The 20,981-nt window shown below is 39.7% G+C and overlaps 1 protein-coding gene across 3 annotated transcripts; it reads right to left on the bottom strand.

Moving 5' to 3' along the window:
- Nucleotides 1-3,821: 3,821 nt before the first annotated feature.
- Nucleotides 3,822-20,623, bottom strand: LOC310861098 (inner centromere protein-like). 3 transcript variants are annotated; one of them, XM_083768402.1, is made up of 22 exons: nt 20,509-20,623; nt 19,252-19,393; nt 18,634-18,744; nt 17,806-18,041; nt 16,470-16,832; nt 15,597-15,642; nt 14,848-14,896; nt 14,510-14,591; nt 14,278-14,302; nt 14,000-14,060; nt 13,447-13,581; nt 12,335-12,352; nt 11,514-11,623; nt 10,980-11,103; nt 9,992-10,114; nt 8,810-8,940; nt 8,280-8,403; nt 7,131-7,205; nt 6,803-6,853; nt 6,131-6,199; nt 5,018-5,171; nt 3,822-4,216 (listed from the first exon to the last, which is right to left on the bottom strand). In XM_083768402.1, the coding sequence occupies exons 2-22, from the start codon at nt 19,383-19,385 to the stop codon at nt 4,044-4,046; spliced, it is 2,394 nt and encodes a 797-aa protein (XP_083624528.1). In that variant the 5' UTR covers nt 19,386-19,393; nt 20,509-20,623; the 3' UTR covers nt 3,822-4,043. The 3 variants fall into 3 exon arrangements, with proteins under 3 accessions (XP_083624528.1, XP_083624529.1, XP_083624530.1); XM_083768403.1 differs by having other exon boundaries at nt 14,000-14,051; XM_083768404.1 differs by lacking the exon at nt 12,335-12,352.
- Nucleotides 20,624-20,981: the final 358 nt, after the last annotated feature.

Genomic DNA, 20,981 nt, shown 5'->3' with positions numbered 1-20,981 from the left:
TACTATAGCACGCCGTTTTTCATCATTTTTGAGGATTTGAAAAAAATGAAAAAAAAAAAAAAACATGGGTTATAGCCCATCGTTTTTTGAAATTTTGAAAAAAAAAAATAACCTTGTTTTTCATCATTTTTGAACATGGGCTATAGCCCATATCGTACGGCATACTATAGCACGCCGTTTTTCATAATTTGTGAGGATTTGAAAAAAACGAAAAAAAAAAAAACATAGGTTATAGCCCATCGTTTTTTGAAATTTTGAAAAAAAAAATTTACCTTGTTTTTCTTCATTTTTGAACATGGGCTATAGCCCATACCGTATGGCATACTATAGCACGCCGTTTTTCATCATTTTTGAGGATTTGAAAAAAATGAAAAAAAAAAAAAAACATGGGTTATAGCCCATCGTTTTTTGAAACTTTGAAAAAATAAATTAACCTTGTTTTTCTTCATTTTTGAACATGGGCTATAGCCCATACCGTATGGCATACTATAGCACGCCGTTTTTCATCATTTTTGAGGATTTGAAAAAAATGAAAAAAAAAAAAAAAACATGGGTTATAGCCCATCGTTTTTTGAAATTTTGAAAAAAAATAAATCGTTTTTCATCATTTTTGAACATGGGCTATAGCCCATACCGTACGGCATACTATAGCACGCCGTTTTTCATCATTTTTGAGGATTTGAAAAAAATGAAAAAAAAAAAAAAACATGGGTTATAGCCCATCGTTTTTTGAAACTTTGAAAAAAAAAATTAACCTTGTTTTTCTTCATTTTTGAACATGGGCTATAGCCCATACCGCATGGCATACTATAGCACGCCGTTTTTCATCATTTTTGAGGATTTGAAAAAAAAAAAAAAAAAAAAAAACATGGGTTATAGCCCATCGTTTTTTGAAACTTTGAGAAAAAAAAAAAAAACTCGTTTTTCATCATTTTTGAACATGGGCTATAGCCCATACCGTACGGCATACTATAGCGCGCCGTTTTTCATCATTTTTGAGGATTTGAAAAAAATGAAAAAAAAAAAAAAACATGGGTTATAGCCCATCGTTTTTTGAAACTTTGAAAAAAAAAATTAACCTTGTTTTTCTTCATTTTTGAACATGGGCTATAGCCCATACCGCATGGCATACTATAGCACGCCGTTTTTCATCATTTTTGAGGATTTGAAAAAAAAAAAAAAAAAAAAAAACATGGGTTATAGCCCATCGTTTTTTGAAACTTTGAGAAAAAAAAAAAAAACTCGTTTTTCATCATTTTTGAACATGGGCTATAGCCCATACCGTACGGCATACTATAGCGCGCCGTTTTTCATCATTTTTGAGGATTTGAAAAAAATGAAAAAAAAATGAAAAAAACATGGGTTATAGCCCATCGTTTTTTGAAATTTTGAAGAAAAAAAAAAGAAAAACTCGTTTTTCATCATTTTTGAACATGGGCTATAGCCCATACCGTACGGCATACTATAGCACGCCGTTTTTCATCATTTTTGAGGATTAAAAAAAAAAAAAAAAAAAAAAACATGGGTTATAGCCCATCGTTTCTTGAAATTTTGAAAAAAAAAAAAACCTTGTTTTTCATCATTTTTGAACATGGGCTATAGCCCATACCGTACGGCATACTATAGCACGCCGTTTTTCATCATTTTTGAGGATTTGAAAAAAATGAAAAAAAAAAAAAACATGGGTTATAGCCCATCGTTTTTTGAAATTTTGAAAAAAAAATTAACCTCGTTTTTCATCATTTTTGAACATGGGCTATATCCCCTACCGTACGGCATACTATAGCACGCAGTTTTTCATCATTTTTGAGGATTTGAAAAAATAAATAAATAAATAAAAACATGGGTTATAGCCCATCGTTTTTTGAATTTCTTTTTTAACCTCGTTTTTCATCATTTTTGAACATGGGCTATATCCCCTACCGTACGGCATACTATAGCACGCCGTTTTCAACATTTTTGAGGATTTAAAAAAAATAAAAAAACATGGGTTATAGCCCATTGTTTTTTGAATTTTTGAATTTCTTTTTAAACCTCGTTTTTCATCATTTTTGAACATGGGCTATATCCCCTACCGTACGGCATACTATAGCACGCCGTTTTTCAACATTTTTGAGGATTTGAAAAAAATTCAAAATTCAAAAAACATGGGTTATAGCCCATCGTTTTTTGAAGTTTTTGAAAAAAATTATTAACCTACGTAGTTTTTCATCATTTTTGAACATGGGCTATAGCCCATACCGTACGGCATACTATAGCACGCCGTTTTTCATCATTTTTGAGGATTTGAAAAAAACGATGGGTTATAGCTAGTGCTGGGACTCGATTAAAAAAATTAATCTAATTAATCAGAGGCTTTGTAGTTAATTAATCTAGATTAATCGCATTTTAATCGCATATCAATATTCAACCCGAGAACAGCGAGAAACCTTTTTTTTATGTTTTTTGTTATCCCAGTGAATCAATGAATAGTGACTACAGGATACCACTCATTTTCAACATTTTACTGTCATTAATATACCTGTTGTGGAAATAATAATAAAAAGTCACCCCATTCTGTGTTGCCTAGAACTGGAGGTCTGAAAAAAAAATTGTAACAGTAACAAGTACATCTCAGTGACATCACAAAGCTGTACTTACTTCATATTGTTACTGTTTTTTGTCAGACCTGCAGTTCTAGGCAACACAAAATGGGGTGACTTTTTATTATTTCCAGTTTTCAGTACTATAGAAAAGCGCCCAGTGAGAAACGTTCCGCGGTGAAAAAAAAGGTGCGATTAATTTATCTGTAGTTAATCGCGATTAATTTTTCTGTAGTTAATCTAAATTAATCGCAATTAGTCCCGACCCTAGTTATAGCCCATCGTTTTTTGAATTTTTGAAAAAAAAATTATCGTTTTTCATCATTTTGGACCATGGGCGCAGATATCGTATTGCATACTATAGCATGTTTTCTTTGGAGGATTTGAAAAAAATGCATACTACATTTCATGGTTTCGGACGGCATACTATAGTATGTCATATTTTCATGATTTTGGGACACTATGTCAGAGCCAGGACTTGAACCTGCGGCCTCCTGATTCCCAGGCAGGCTCTGCACCCAGTGATCCACTTTGCATGCTGTCAGCAAAAGGCAGAATATATAATGACATTAGAGCCAGACTAGTTTCCATTATGGTTCATAAACATTCAAACGTCTAGAGATAAACAGCAAAAGAAACAATAGACAAATCTCCTGTTATTTTAGTATCAATGGTGTTACTCAAAGGGAACAGCAGACTGAATTGTGGCAGGTAGCAAGTAGATCAGTGACTTTACTGACTTAGCACAGGCTGCATGATCTGGAGGTTGTGGGTTCAAACCCCACTCAAATCTTTACTTGCCAAAATCTGCCATTGACCCATTCTGAATTTCTCAAATTTAAAAGCACTATATTTCTAAAACTATGAAACATTTCAAAGATTCCTTTTCAGGCAAACAGGTCCACTGTAAAATGAATAGGTTTAAATGGAGTTTCTAGGTGTAAGTATGTAGGACTAGTAGCATACTAGCATTAGCATGTATGTATGGAAATGAAGCCAAGCAAATTTGACAATAACATTTGTTGGAATCTACGTGTTAAGTAGGACTGATTAGGACTTCCATCAATTCACTGAAAGAAAAATTTGGGATCAGCACCTCAAAATTCACAAAACTGAACACGAATAACACTTTAAGTCATTTTAACAAAATAAGAATTTATTAACAAATATGAAAAGAGAAATCCCCCCCCCCCACAAATCATTTTAAAACAATGCAAAAGACTCTTTATAAAACTAGTTTCCCATAGGTTTGGGATATGGTCTCCATCACATTTGGAACCGTATGTGGACTTAGTCTTCTCAAAACGTACATTTCAAGGAAAAGACCACAATACATTTAATGGACCACCATAACAGTGTGTACTGTGTACAATTTGAACCAAATGGACCCGCAAAGGTACATTTGAACACTCAAGTTACAGACCTGTTATAATAATAATAATGTTATAATAAAAAGCATCCCTATTTTGCCATTGGTGGAGAGTGCCAGACAGCAGAGCTGGTCCTCTTGTTGAAGCGAGGTTTCTTTGTGTAGAAGATCTCCTCCAGGTTGGGAGGAGAGATGGTTCCAAAGAGAGCATGGAGGTCTGGAGGGTTGAAGTACTCTCTAAGGAGAGTCTGCTGCAGCGCTTGACCTTTTGGAGAACAAAAACAAAACAAAAACATTAAACTAACTGTACTGTAGCTGCCAGTGTGAACACAGCATAAAAGCCAAGATACAGGCATATCATCATTCATTTCCAATGGAAGCCAGAGACACAATATAGTACAAAGCTACCCTTCTTTTCCAATGGAAGAGCCACATGAAGATACAGACATTTGTAGCACAGCATAAAAGCAAAGCTACTTGCCATCATTCATTTCAAATGGAAGACAGCGACATGAAGGTGCAGTACAAAGCTACCATTAATTTCCAATGGAAGGCAGACACATTCAGACATTGGTCAACTACAAACTAAGCCACAAATAAGTTAAGCTGGTTTAAACTTAAGATACAAAGCCGTTATATGGGGTGTGTAGCAGCGCATCTTTAATATCTGCCAGTGCGAACGCAGAATTAGGGCATATAATCAAATCAATTTTAATTATCTAAAACCCCAGCCTAGAGTGGGAGTGAATCTCAGGCAAGATTATCCTCTAGTGTGAGGGGTTCATCTTTTTTTTTTTTACCCATTTTGGGTGGGAACCCCATTGTGTTTTAAACAGTTATAATTTAGCCATTGAAAAATAGCAGATCTACAAGCTCATAGCGCGCCACCGATTGCCGTGCTACGAGCTTGTAGGTCTGCCATTTTTGAAAAATCATGAAAATTATTTCAGAAAACTGGAGGATTTAGAAAACATTTGGTTTTAATTTCGACGTCAGGCCTGAACGTGTGCAGGTTTAAGATATGAGAGAATGTTAAAGATAATTTTGTAGTGTGGTGCCAGCTCACCTTCCGCCCAGGATGGAATGGGTTTTCGTGGTGCCGACTCATCATCCGTCGAGTCGTCACTTTTCTGGTCCATCCCATAATCGTCAGAGTTGCCCGTCAACTTGACGGTCTTGTTTGCACCTTTAGGCGTAATGACGTAGGTCTGTGGAGACTGCTGTAGAAACGCAACAAAATTATGATCAGCATGGACATCAACACCCGAGGAACGCTTGTGTCAGCATCACTAGATCTTGTTACAATGTCAGTCTACCATTCAGGAATTTCATATGACAAGGTAAGGGGACAATGTAGGCATTTAGCAGATGCTCTTATCCAGAGTGACTTAAAGACATACTGTGGGACAGCCCGAGTAAACCAAGACTCAGTCTGAATATACCATGTATAATGTGTATAATCTGTACAAGGTAAAGGATGAACCCAGCATCGGTCAAGATAACTTGCCAGCTAAATTTGGTCAAGAAAAACAAGCCCAATTAACAAAAACAAGAGAACAAACGACCACGGAATGTCGGCAGGGCATGTTAAGGTTCAGACCGCTTCCCTAAATTAGTTGATCGATTACTTTAGAACAAGTCGGATAACGCGACGCACAGCACAGCCTCCACTTTGAAGTTGTGCAAATAATGGAAGGTATTCACTTTCATCATTTGCACAACATCCTGGTTTGGCGGATTGTGTTGGCCACAGCAGGGATTGTAGAAATTCTAGTAAATTTGCCATATTTGGTAGAAGTTTTAGAAAAGCAATAAGCTACAAGAGTGGTGGTTTGAGTTTACAACAGTTAACATCCCAATCGCCAAGGACGAAGTTCACCCTGTGTTAGATGGCCCACCTCTGTCCAGTCGTGTTAGATTTAATTGAATCATGCCTCCCGTTGTTGTCGATCGCCTTTAGTGTTTTGGCTACATTTAGCTGCTCCAGCCACATCCGGTATAACTTCCGGTCCTTCTGTAAAAGTGTTCCGTTGCTATAAATCGATTGGGCGCTATGATTTAATGGATTAAATAACCCTGGGCAAGGGGAGTGTTGAGTACAGGAAGCATTCTGTTCCCATTGCTTTCCCTACTCTTACTTAGCCACAAGACATAGTCTGCGAGTGTGTGTGTGTTTTACCGGAACATCCATGGTAACGTTCATTCCAGCAGGTCCTCCCTTCCCCGCTGGACTCTTCATCAATGAACTCTGAACACACACACACACACAGAGAGAATGTTTAACGCTTTACATCAGAGCAGCTCGTTACAGTCAAACCAATTAGATTAAAGACATTGTGATAATTATTTGTCCATGAAAGATTGAACTAAACTGACCCAAATACAATGGATGAAAGTTGTTAAATATAAATAAGTTAAATATAGCAGGATCAGTTGTTGCTAAGACAGTCTAGGTTCGTTTCCGACCCGAGGCCCATTGCTTTCTTCCTGCCTCTCTACCACCATTTCCTGTAAGGACTCCCTCTTTCATTGGTGTGTTTCCCAGGTTGTGCCTAAACCCTAAGATTTAACTTGAGAAAGACCATGATTGAACCCAACCTTAACCACACAGAAACCCAACCTCAAACATTATGCCTCACTCCAACCTTAATCCCAACCTCAGAAATGATGCTTAAACCCAATCTCAAAATCCTGTCCACCTGGGTAAAACACTACTCAACTGTCTCCCATGAAATAAAGGCTTGGAAATGCCCCTGTCAAATTCAATACATCTAAAAGTAGGTTTCATGTGGTCAGTCATCTCCACATCAACTGTAAAAATAACTTTACTTAAATAGTGTTTTGATTTTACCTCCACATCCATAGTGACATTGATGCCTGCTGCAGACAGTCCTAAAGGCTGCTGGAGGAACCACAAATATGAAGTCATTGCTCAGGTCACATCAACAACATTTAATGACCTAGCAGTTACATTTTATGCAGGAAAAGACAGTCATCCACAGCCCATTAAGTCTTTCATCAACCCTAGTCAAACAAGTCAGAACAATGGCATACAAGTTTAAAAACAGCTAGAAAGTGGCTTCTGTCATTTCAACTTGGTCCATATGTAAATCTAAACAAGTCTACATTACATTATGATATAATACATGGTTGATAAATGTGATTCTTTGCAAACTAACCTGCATCTTAGCTGCTGCTTCAGCCAAGCGCTGTTTAGCAGCCCTCTCTTCTTCAGCCAATCTCTGCTGCTCTTCCTACAGCAGTAGATAGTGTTAATATCGTCATTGTCAGACAGAAACCTTGCATCTTTTCCATAAATATCCCATTTTATACTTGACAGTGTGACTCAAATGTTGCAAAAATAGCAGATCTACAAGTTCTTCACATCAGTGCGTTGCAAGACATGCCCAAATGCCCAATGGGGATGGCAGGTTGAAAGTCGTTTAAAGGACAACCGTTTTTCAACCAAGGTTTAGGTTTTAGGTAAAAGGTGTTATTTTTTCTCCATTTGCTGCTTTTTGTTTTAGGGATTTTATCCGTTTTTGACAGCTGGCGGGGGCATTCGAGCATGGGGCTAAATGTGTATTTTTTACAAAATGTTAGCAATTTATTTTATTATTATTAACTATAGTACTAGACCAAGAAATTACATCTGGCCACAAAAGATCACGGGATCTACCGATTGTGTCAAACTGACATATTGAGCCTATGACAAAGTGTGGCTTCCCACCAGGAGGCTACCTTCACATTCAGTAGATCCTGGGATCTTGTGGCCAGATGTAATTTCTTGGGACTATAGTAAATGATTAAAAAAAAAAAAAAAAAAAAAGCTATAAAATGTAAAGAAAATACACATTTAGCCCCATGCCCCCGCCCACAACAGCTAAAATCCGTAAAACAAAAGAAAGCAGCAAATTAAAAAAATATTAACACTCATCTTTTACCCTCTAATAACCTAAAACCTGAACCTTTGTTGAAAAAAAAAAAAAAGTTGTCCTTTAAGTCACACGTGAGCTTTTAGATCAGCTAGTCTCACAGAACATTGGCCTGTTACAACATGCCCAGAATAGGGATGCTAGGGTACATGTGGTCAACGGTTTCTGGTGTTAAGTTTTACATTGAGCTCCAGAAGCAGTTTGGTTTTTCGGGTGCATGCGTTTGGTCCAACATACTAACAGTCCTACAGTCATGAGACCAAAACCCAACCCCAACCGGAAGCCACAGGTTAGTTTTAACCCGCAGCACGGCTTAGTTTTAACTCGCAGCGCATGTCGGGGGCCACAGGTTAGTTTTGACCCGTCACGGGTTAGTTGTAACCGGCAGTTTACCTTCTTCATCTTGTCTTCCAGCGCCTTTCTTTTCTCAGCCTCTTTCCGCTCCTTCTCCTCAGCCTCTTTCCTCTCCTCTCTGGCAGCTTTCTCTACTCCCCTCTGAAGAGCCTCTGCTCGCTCCCTGAAGACAAACAATACAACTTAGTAACACAACTGCTATAATGTGTAGTAGTGTTACTAGTACTACTACTAGACCATAGTGTTCAGTAAAGTAACTGTTGCGTTAAAGTGTCACAGTACATTGTTGGTGTCAGGCAGATAACTATTCTACACTCGTTGTTTGTTGTAAATAATGCTCTAGTCTAGTTGATCATACTACAGCTTCACACAAAAGCATCAAAAGGTAGCAGATCCACAATGGAAGTTCCCAGGACTTATCCTTTTAGCCTTAATGTCTGAATCCACAGGTGCAACATTTGATTAATAATGTCCGACTGTACCACGTGTTTAAATCTTTGACATTATTCAATAAAGATTAGCCAGGATCATCAAGTATGTTCAGGGTTCAGTGAAGGTTCAGTTTGTACCGTTCAGCCCTCTCCTGTTCCTTCTTCAACTCCTGAGCTCTGCGTGCCTCGGCCAGCTTGTGAGCTCTGTGCGCCTCCTCCTCCGCTCTCCGCTTGGCCTGCAGGGCCTGCTGACGCTTCTCCTCCTCCTCCTGAAGAGAGAACGTACCAAACCTTAAGTTAAATGGTAAGTTTATATGGGATCTTCATCCAAAGCACTTTGCAATGTGCGTCACACTGATAGCAGAGGATAGCTGGCTTGTCAAGAGCAGACAGGGTTAAATTGGGCTACCGGGTTTAAAATGTCAAGTGGTTAAAATATGAAAATAATTAAAGTTAAATAAATATTATTTCTATCTATTACTCGTCATTTATCTCTTTAAGGTCTGAGTCTTGAGTGGTGGCTCAAAATGTTACCTGAAACAAATGTGCAAAACAAGACACTTTGGTGCAAGGATTTTCTTTAATTTACTGTGAGGGAGACACTGCTGTAAACTAGCAATTATTTTATTGTGACTTTGATTTGTGTGACTGAATTTAGAATGAAATGAATTTAGAATGAAATGTTCCAACAGAGTCATTTTAATGACTGAATCAGTCAACAGTAAGTAGGTCGGGGAGGCCTATTGTCGGTAACAGCCAGCAATAAGCAGTGATCTGCAAATCATTGGACTGTGTGTACCGTTAATAGAAATGCCATGATATATTTTTTTACTTTAATATTTATTTTGCAAGTCCTTGTAACTGATTAAAACATTAAAAAATAAAGTGAATACTGTTAATAGAAATTAAAGTGTACTGTCAATTTAATTGAAATATAATATATAAATCAGGTATGCTCCGATCAGGCTTTTTGGGACCAATCCAGATTGTTGCTCATGATCGGCCGATACAGACACCATTCTTGTGCGTAAGGGGAACATTTTAATATTTCCAAAATGACATGTCAAAACCCACGTCCAAACTGTTCCTGTGTGTGAGGAGGAAGGGGAGAATGTTTAGGCCTGTCAAAGATGCAAAATGATATACTATATGATTGACTTTTACACCACTTAAAGGTATAAGATGGGGTAAATTGACGATCACCGATCGACTCATTTGGAGTGAACATCGGACGCCGATTGTTCGGAGCATCTCTATTAGAAATGAAAGAATGTCTCATGTCGGTTAACATAAATGTCAGGTGACCTGCAGTCTACTTACAGCCTGTTGAATCTTCTTCAGTCGCGTCTCCTCCTCTAGCTTCCTCCTGCTGTCAATCTCCTCCTGATGTTTTAACGCCAGCTGCTTCTTCAGCTTCTCCTCCGCCAAGCGCTCAGCACGAAGCTGGAAACAAACGTCGAGTCAATGAATTAGCCCGTTGCAAAGTCCCTCCCCAACCAGTCCTTGTGCAACAGGCAAGTTAGCAACGGTTACTAAGAGGGGAGAAATGGCAAGCTTTCCTTCTCATCGGTTACTAAGAGGGGAGAAATGGCAAGCTTTCCTTCTCACCCATTGAGCTGCATGTTAAATGACGGGATTTCTTCATATAAATAAGCAATAATTTTCAGTAGCAAGAGGTTCAAAACATCTTCTAAATCTAGTCAACCAAGACTGCAGTAGGCTAGGCACTGGACAAATGTGCACAACATTATTTAAATAAACTAGAAATACAAGGACATGTTAGAGGGAGAAACAGTATCCAACTCAATCAACTTACGACCACAGAGTTCTATAATCATAATATAAATGCACTGTAAGACTACTGTGATTAGTATTACTGCCATCACCTGGGTGGCAGTCGTGTAACTTTCCCAACATTAAGCTTTGTATGTGTTAAACACCACAAGAACCATGCAAAATAACATTGAAAGCTATGAGGTGATGAAAGCTTGCCATCCTTAGCAATGGTTGCTAAACTATTTGGATTGGCCAATGGCTTTTGGCTAATTGAGTAGTCGAGGTGGATTTTCACTTAAACACAGTTACAGATAAAAGTAAGGTGAATATACAAGCTATGTTTGCAATTACAAGAAGCACACAAAGCCTGAAAATGGCATTGTTAAAATCAGTATTGTGTCATTTAAAGAAGTTGTAAATCACATGTAGTGTGATTTACAACTATCATGTAGCTTAGAAGCCCTAAAACACAACGTTACAAAACAAAAGAGGGTAAACGTCACCAGGAAGGAAATTAAGGAGAGTTTGTTACCTTGTCGTTCTTCTCCTCCATCTGAACTCTTTTCTGTTCCATCTTTGTCTTCTTTTTTTCTTCTGCCTTTTGTTCTTCTTTGGCTCTGGCTTCAGCCGCTTTCTTCAGCCTCTCCTCCCTCTTCCTACAAACATCAAGGGCAGACAATGAGGAAAATCGGTGCTGGTACACATTACATCATTTAAGTTTTAATATGGCAATAACTTTTACAGTTGGAAAGCCCATTTCACGCCCATTTCATGTAGGTCGCACTCTTGGGAGAAAGATATATACAAATCTAAATAACATTTATTCTGCAGTTGCCATTGACAGTTTGGTGGATTGGATGATTTAAGTCGGTCATAAACAAGACAATTCTTCATGAGTGCAACACACATACTTGGTGTTCAGGTGGGTTGCGTTTCGTACATAATTGTCTGTTGTAACAGTCAAGTTATAAAGTTAAACCATCTGAACATGGTTATGAAGTTAAAGCACCTGAACGCAGTTCTACAGTAAAACCAGACTAAAATAATTCATGGTCATATTCTGTACCTTTTCAGTTCCTCCTGTTTCCTCTTCTTCTCTTCCTCCATCTTATTCATTCTCTCTTCTTCCTGCTCCTGCTTCTTCTTGAGCACTTCCAGCTTCTGGCGTTCTTTTGCCTGACGGGAAACAAAATGCACTCAAGTTCAATCCACCCTGAAGCCGTTAAGCCCAGTCCTTTACCAAACAGTTGTCATCACCATACAAACACACCGTTTCTTGCGTTACAAAGATAAATTAGTGAATTGTAGTTTTTGGGGGAAATTGTGTTTTAAGTGGTTGCATTGTGCATAATTGGTGAGGACTGGGTTTTAGCAATACTGTAGAAAATCCCAGCTTCCCAGGTGAAAAACCCCCAAATATACCAATATGAAAACACTGAACTTTGTGGTAGTTATAGTTTAACTTTCCATGTTAACATGCAGCTAAATGTAGTTATGGGTGTTAAACAAACATGTATCACTGTATAGTAGATGTTCTGGAGAGTGATTTTTTCTCATTAATTTTATCCCCTCAAATTTAAATACAGAATCAAGCAACGTAAAAACTAAATAAAAAACCTGTCCGGGATGCACACAAAAGCCAGAATGAATGTTAAAATGACCCCAAGTGAAGGTGAAATAATCCCTTTAAACAGAATTCAGTTAAATGGCATGAACAGTGTCCTAAAATGAGTTTGACAGCCTGTAACAGATTCCCAATAAAGTACAATTATTAGTTTTACAACCGTGGTGTAAAGAGTTGTTATAACACAAACATAACTAGGAAGTGGTGAACCAATGAGTTGTCCAATGTGTTATGGAAACAATGTTGTGAATCAAATCACTTACCACAACACCCACCGTCTGCTGGAGAGGAGACACATATGACTACATTACCCAACAATCATATTTCTACATCTGACTACAACACACTACATTACCCAATATCCGACTACCCAACATTCATATTTCTACATCTGACTACAACACACTACATTACCCAACATTCATATTTATACATCTGACTACAACACTACATTACAAAACTTTTTCTACATCCGACTACATTACCCAACATTCATATTTCTACATCCGACTACAACACACTACATTACCCAACAGTCATATTTCTACATCCGACTACAACACACTACCCAACATTCATATTTCTACAACACACTACATTACCCAACATTCATATTTCTACATCCGACTACAACACACTACCCAACATTCATATTTCTACAATACACTACATTACCCAACAGTCATATTTCTACATCCGACTACATTAACCAACATTCTGAGTTCTACATCTGGACTAGAGCTCTTCACGCGCCCTGAAAATACTAGACAGGACCCGAGACCCATGCGGGCAGGATCTGTATTTTATCTAAATCACTTGGGCCGGGATCAGTTCCATTACCTCAGAACTCCGGTCCGTCTATCAATATGTGTAACACCTGAGTGGGTCCGAGAAGTCCCGTAGGCTACTACGGTGTGTGAGCGGTAGCGGTGCACTGCAGTCGAGGAAAAACTCAAAGAAACTCGCTAGATGTTTTAGGCTGGTTTGGGATCAGATTAATGCAGTGCAGTGTTAATCATAAAATGCTCATTGGTCAATTTACACAGTCTCCTCCCCATAGACTTTATATTTCGTCAAATAAGAACTGTGATCCAAAAATAATTGGTGAGTAAAACCCAGTGGTTTTACTCATGGCTATGAAGAATCAACAGATGGTGAGGAACGCTAATGTTACAGCCACGGAATTAGTTGCATTCGCCAGAAACAGACTATAAAACTGCTTTCACACTAGGGGCTGAGCCGAGGCGACTGATCAGATTCTGCTCATCACGTCCAGTTCTTGGCACACACAGTTACCAACAGTGACAGTACGTTGTGTTGACTACTACCACTATGTCCACCTTCAGAGGTGCGACAGTAAGGTGTGTTGACGTACCACCATGTCCACCTTCAGAGGAGTGTTGTGTTTAATGAAGGACTTCATGACAGCTGTGCGACCCAGAGAGTTTGGAGTCATCAACATCTGGTTCCGGTGGACAGTCTGGAGGAAAGTCTTCATGTTGGGCCTCACCTGGGGAAAAGAAAACAACAACTTTATTTGTCTGTATTCATCACCCGACCATCGTGTTGGATCAGGCAACTTGGCAATTCTCTAATCAACTGAGTGCCATTGGTTGTCCGAACCCAGATTTGATAGATATCTAATCCGGTAAAACATTCTGGACGGGAACCCCCCCCCCCCCCCCCCCCCCCCCCCCCCTTTAACTCAAAGCTTTGCTTCTGGGGGTCCTTGGAACAACATTTTGAGATGGAGTCCGCAGTCAAATACAGATAATTTTGGGGATCCTTTACATGAAAAATGTTGAGCACCACAGACAAATCAAACTTTTAGGATTTAGAAGACCTTTTTTTTTTTAAAGAATCGGCATCAGGTTTAAATGGGTTAACACATTCACGTCCCAACCCCAGATAAAGCACTTTTATCTTACCACTTTCTTCTGGCTGCTATCTGCATGTTCTTCAGGCTTTCGTTTGGTACTCCTGGAAGCTCTAAAGAGCATGATGAAATGAACACACTTCATGATTCAGCGGCTCATAAATTGTATGTCGTTTGACTTGTATATTGACACATGTTTTTTAGACACCATGTAAACCAACCGTTTGACTGACGATTAAAATAACATTTACAACACTAAATACAGTTTATCAAACACAAATTGACTAAACAGCCATCACAGTTTGAACACAAATCAAAAGCAGTACTAACCTCACAGGTGCCTCAACAGCTGCATCTACAAACGGAAAGGTAATTTATTTGGATTAATCATTGCAAATCATTTATTTAATTTAATCATGTGTACAATGATCACAGCTGCTTTATCACGCTCTAAAAGTCGGATTTGTGGGGATCTGATGCCCCCCTCTGGTCAATAGTTTTATATACGTGCTTCTGATCACTGAATTAAAACATGCATCTTTTAGGGTACAAGATGTCTTACCAACTGTGTGTGATCTCGAGTTTGCAACAGCAGAGCGACTACTGGCCCGAGTCACACTGTTACTGCTGCCACTGGCAAACTCCTGCAGTCACAAGAGAGAAAACGCTGTTAACCTACTAGTACTGCTGCCACAAGAACTATTATGTAAGGACTATATAGATAATGAGAAAGAACTCAGTTGCTGCTGCCACAAGAAAGCAAACATCTTTTGTAAACGCAATGCCACTCTTCCAGTCAGAAGACAAGGTCATTAATATTATTATATTTATGTAATGTCTATAAACAATAAAATGTATGTAATGTCAATAGATTTTAAAATGTAATGTTCATAGACAGACCTCTGGTTCCTCAGTCTCAGCGAAAACCTCAGCAGCCTCCGACAGCTCCCTGAAAGACAAAATGTTTGCAAAATACTTATAAACAGTAATATATAGTCGAGATAATTTGAGACAGCTCCCTCTTGCTGAAAGAATATTAGGATTACGCTGGATAATTAATGTCTTAACACATTAGATGAAGAGGGAAGTAATATTAAGGGGTGGGGGGGGAACGCAACAGTGTCGTTTTTGGCAGCAAATTTTGATTTTAGTCATAGTCTCTTCAATAGTGTGTCACATTTTAGTCAACTTGAATGTTTTAGTGTTAGTCTCGTTTTAGTAGACTAAATATCATAAGATTTTAGTCTACTAAATGTACAGTTGATTTAGTCGACTAAAAAGTATTTTGGTTGGCCTTGATGCCATCGTAATGACCGTTTACACAAAAATAGCCGATCCACATTCTCAAGCAAGTGTAAAATGACTTCTACTGGATCTCCTGTCCCATCCTAACATTTTAGTCTAGTTTTTATTTGTTGACGAAATTGTCAGTATATTTAGTTTGTCATCATAGCTTAGTTCATTTAGTTTCCATTTATTTTTTGTCAGTGAAAAAGAAAAAAAAAAAGGGTAGTCATTAGTCAACGAAATAAACACTAGAACGCAAGTGATACATCCTTCAGAGTGGGTGAAGCAGGAGTCTTTACTGTCAAATGTGTCTGACGACTCTGACCCTACTCAACATCACACCTTTTAGAATAAAGACTCACTCTGGTTGGGTTTCATCCTCATCTTCTGTCTCTGCAGGGGTGTCTTCTACAAAGAAAGACGACAATTCACCATAACTTCACCATACAACCTAAAGGATCCAATGTGCCAAACTGATGTCGGTGTTGATCAGTGCTGAAAATGACTACTAGTACTCAAATCAAATTTGTATAGCATCTTTAAAAACAACTCATTGTACCAAAGTGCTTCACAGGTCAGAGAAAATACAATATAAAAATAAACGCACAGTTATGGAAAGTACTGGCATCATGTTGTAATGTATTGTAGAGTATACAACTGCTGCTATGTTTCTCACACACCTTTACATCCTACCTCTCAGGTACCAAGTGTAAATATGTAGAATAGATAGATAATTTGTTTGCCCTTCTGCAGTTCCCCAATTGTGTTCGTAGCGCCTACCTTATGGAATGAACTACCCCTTTCCCTAAGGAGGGCAGAATCTGTCGATACCTTCAAAAAGCTGCTAAAGACCCATTTGTTTTGTAAGCACTTTGGTTTGTAATTCTGTCTATATCCATGTACTGTACGTTTATATATTTTATTACTATTCTACTGCATTGCATTGTGGTGTAGTTTTATTGTTGATCTATGAGATGCTCTCGTTTTTTCATTTTACAGCACCTTGTGACATTTGTTTTGAAAGGTTCTTTATAAATAAAATGTACCTTCCCCCTAAGCCCCCACCATCCCCTATGGAAATAACATGGCATAAAAACAAATTTCACACACTTTTGTAGACCTGTGATGTGATAATAAAAGCAACACTTACCACTAGATTCGAGTCACTGAACATAACATGTGAACACTTGCCACTAGAGTTGAGTTACTGAATATTACATGTTGTGGACACTTACCACTGCAGGTTGAGCTGGAGGCGTGAGCCTTAAACTTCTTCAGCAGTGACCTCCTGGAGGCTCTGCGGACAGACTCCCGGGTCAGGCTGTGACGCAGGCCTGCTGCAGAGTGACGCAGCGTCAGCGAGACCCTCGGCCTGGTAGGCGTGTCCGCTGTGGCCATACGGCCGGGGGAGGCCACGCTGGCAGCCGTGCGGTCAGGGGAGGCCACGCTGGTGGCCGTGCGGTCAGGAGAGGGCGGCTCTGGCTCTACAACAGCCACCAGCTGTGGAGGCCTGGCTGCCTCGGCAGAGCGCCGGTCGCCGACTGAGATCCTCACCACGGCTTTGGGCAGCGCGGTGGACACCCGACAAGGACGATACTCTGAGGACAGACAAGGACATGGAGAGGAAGCGTTCACTAGGAGCTATTTATTTTAATTTAACAGTCAGACAGGCACACATTCAGTTTGGCACCAGGAAGGTGCACAAGTTTTTAGCAGGGTGACCGGGTCAAAGCGAAGCAGTTATTCCCATAATGTTTGCCGAATTAGTCTGTAAAATAAATGGAATAAAAAAAATACCAAACCTGCAAGAGCTGCTTGGACATTGGACTCATTTATCCCTGCATAAGATTCACGATACCTGGTGCCTCAGAGCCCTTTTGTCGTCGACAAATGGCCAGTACACTACGGTTGTTATAGAAAGTCTATAAAACGTTGCATAAAGTTGTCAATTTTTATTTTATTTTTAAGATGTAGATGTATTCAGGTCATTTTGTACTTAGATCATCAGGTGTGCATAACACTGTTGTTTCCTACTACTCTGCCACAAAAAGAAAATTGGAATTCCACCTACACGATCCATTAAACTATGCAGGCCTTGGCCCAGGCCGTAGCGTAACGGTCTGGGCACCGGACTGGTGATCCAGTCGCAGTGTGCCGCGGGTTCGACTCCCGGACCCGACACGGCCTTTACTGCATGTCATCCCCCCATCTCTCTCCCGTTTCCTGTCAGCCTACTGTCTGTCCCTTCAAAAATCAATAAAAGGCGTAAGCCGCAAAAAAATATCTTAAAAAAAAAAAAAAAAAAAAAACTATGCAGGCCTGAAATACTTCAGGAGATCACAAGGAGAGAAATGCAAACTCCCATAGAAAGGTGGCGTCACTCACTTCCGCCGTTTTTCCTTTGTACATAGTGTTTTCCATTTATTGCTATTCTGTACACCATGTTGATGAATACATAGGACCACAATCGAAACGAGACCCCAGTACTTTTGGCGTTAACGTCTGACTGTACCACGAGCTGTTCACATTTGACCATTAAGTTTACAATCAATAAGGGGATTGTGACGGTACCGTTCATATCTGTGGAGTGCTCCACAGGCTCCGCTTTGACCATGGTGCTCAGTGGCTGCTCCTCGTCTGCCACCTCCAGAGAGACCGAGACCATGCCCTCAGAGGAGGTGGAAGGCTGGGGCTCCAGGACAGCCACAGAGGCGGTGGAGGAAGGCCGAGGCGCCATCACCTCCTCCAAGACCAGGTCCAGTTTCTTCACAGAGGCAGCCAAATTGCTGCGTCTCCCCGTGGAAAACCTACCAAAAAATTAAGTAGTTTTTTAAACTTTCATAGTTTTTTCCAGAACCCCTCACACACACACACACACAATGTCAAGTTAATAAGGCAGACACATGGATCGAAATCCTGATTTACAATTTGTGAAACAGTATGAATGGAGCACTCCAGACCACCCTCCAAGAATTAACAATATGTAAACTTTGCTTTTATATGAAATATCCAAGACTAGGCTTTTACAGAAGATGCTTCTGAACATACTATGTTACCAGTTTGACCTAGCCCGACACATTTTTTCCTTTCACTTCATTATTCAAGAACACATTTTTATAATGGGCATGGTTACTGGTTAGCGAATCAGGGGCTGAAGCCAGGCTATGTTTGACCACTGCATAAAATGCTCCAATCATAAAATACATTTTAAATAAACCAAATATAGCACATCTACAAGCTCTCATACAAAAGACAAAACGCATTGAGAGCTTGTAGATCGGCCATTTTCATACAGCAATGCAGGATGCAGCATTACTTTTATGAGTCAGCATGACTTCTATGGAATGAAAATGACTGGTGACTGACAAGTTTAATCCCATGCCAATGTAAGCAACTAACCTCCTCCTGGTTCGAGCCTCCTCTTGAAGTGCCATAGAAATCCGCTTCTTGCGAGGGCGTCTTTTCTGCGACGGTGTTTTTGGCATAAGCTCTGGCTCAGTGTTGGATTCACTGTAATAAAGACAAGTAGCATCATCTGTAGCTCAGTCAGTGCTGCTGGATTCCCTCACTCCATTCAAAACAAGTAGCTTGCAGACAACATTAGACATTGACTTCAGCCCTATATACTTCCCTCAGGGTTCTATACTTGGCTTCCTTTCCATCTTGTAAAGCACCAAAATGGCTGATTGACAAGTTCACAGCATGGCATGTTGGGAGCTTGTAGATCAGCCATTACGATTTCAACATTGTTTCCCATATTGGGCATACAGGTTCTGCAGGCCAACTGATATTTTTGGTATGATCTCTATATTCTGATATCATTCATAATTTTAATAATCTTCTGATCAGTCCCACGTTGCCAGACTGTTGCCTCCTGCAATTTTCAAATTACTTCTGTCATACAGTCTGGAAGTGAAGCCTCCTCCACACGAGTTACAACAGCACCTTTAAAAACACTCAACTTTATATCTTGTTGCATTACATTTAATAAAAAGGGAAACAAGTTTTAAAACCTACCCAGAGAACATGAGGTACGCCGCCTGCTCGATCTCCTTCAGCCATACCATGTGGACCTGGTCGATCTCAGCCACAAATTCGTCCAGTTCCTGCAGCATCCTCCTGGAGAGGTTTTGAGTGGCTTCGATGGCCATGATGGATGCTAGAGCCAAACACAATGGAAAAATAACCAATCAAAACTGGGAAAGCATCCATGTCTTTTTAACCATTCAAAATAGCATGTTGCTCGCCTAGCGGTGCCTCCCGTGGCTCAAGTCACCTTCAGCCTCTGTCGGTGAAACCGAGTGCACCTTCTTGCAGACTGCTTTTTCAGGCATACTGTGACATTATATACACATTTTTAATGCTTTCTTTCTGGACTGGAGGAACAACCTGGACCGGCCCAGGTAGGGCCGGGGCCATATATGGAGCGTGTCACGAGGTGTGATGGACTGACAACCATATATGGAGGTGTGACGAATTGGCAGAGGGACGGAATGACAGGTTCTCATAGTAATCTTTGTCATATTGATTATTGCGACCACAGGTTCTCATAGTAACCTGTGGTGGCAATAATCATACATTTACATGCACCGGACCTGGGTTCCAACTCATTGGGTTCACAGTGCCTGCTCACAACATAGGCTATACTGTGTGTGAAAATGGGCTACTTGATGCAACGCAATGCACACATTGTGGCCCTGGGCTTGCCTTTAACATCTAGTACCGACCACAACATGGGTCAAAAAAGGTGAATGCTACCCCTTAAGACTGGGCAGTGTGCACATCATGTTAAATTGGCAGTTTGGGATTACTTAACTTGTACAAACACACGATTTGAGTTGATCAAGGTTGCCTAATGCCTACACATCATAATCAGACCTGAATGTGATAATTAATAGGCGTGTCATCAACACAAAAAGGTTCGCCCCTTCCAATCATTTGGCAGTAGTGCCGGTTAGACTCTCGTAGAGATTCGTCAGAATTGGAGGAAAAAAAAGTCTATTTTGGGCTACACGCACGCACACACAGTCAAGCTATATAATAATGTGACCGTGACTGAACAGTAAAGTATTTAGTTTTTACCACGAACGTTCGTGACGACCGTGAACCATTTGCAACCACAAAGTATTTAAAAAAAACGTAGATATGCTCAAATGTTCTCGCCAAAATGTTAATTTATAACACTGTTAGCTTAGCAGCGTTTACTTTAGCTAACTACTAAACTCATTCATAACGATATACATTAACGTAACGGTGAACAAAAAACGACGTTACCTGTTCGGGAATTGGAAATGAAACCTTAAAAATAGATAATAAAATAAAAAATGTTTGTCTGTCTGTTCTACTCCGCTACTCGCTTCCTCCACTCCCCAGACACTCAGACACTGTGCCACAGTGGTCGGAATTCAAAAAGAGAGCGCCGTATTCGTTATGAATCACATCCACCCAATCACAGCGCTCCGTGGAATGAGGTCTCGCAGGAACCTCGCCCCTCATTGACTGATGTGCATGACCAATGGGGAGGAGATTTCCTCCCTGTGGACCAATGGGAAACCGCAGGATTCCAAGGCTGATGATTGATTGATTCATTGATTTATTTATTTTATTCACAGTTAGTAGAATGGGTACAGTTCAAACGAAAGTAAACGAAAGGTAAAAAGGATAAAACCAGAAAAAACACTTGTTTACATCTAGGGTCATTTTAAATCCATCATAACATTTAAAGATGTACAAATATACTTTTAATT

Source organism: Protomyctophum parallelum, assembly GCF_964188405.1.
Source record: "Protomyctophum parallelum genome assembly, chromosome: 7".
NCBI lineage: Eukaryota > Metazoa > Chordata > Actinopteri > Myctophiformes > Myctophidae > Protomyctophum > Protomyctophum parallelum.
This window is presented reverse-complemented; position numbering and strand designations above follow the sequence as displayed.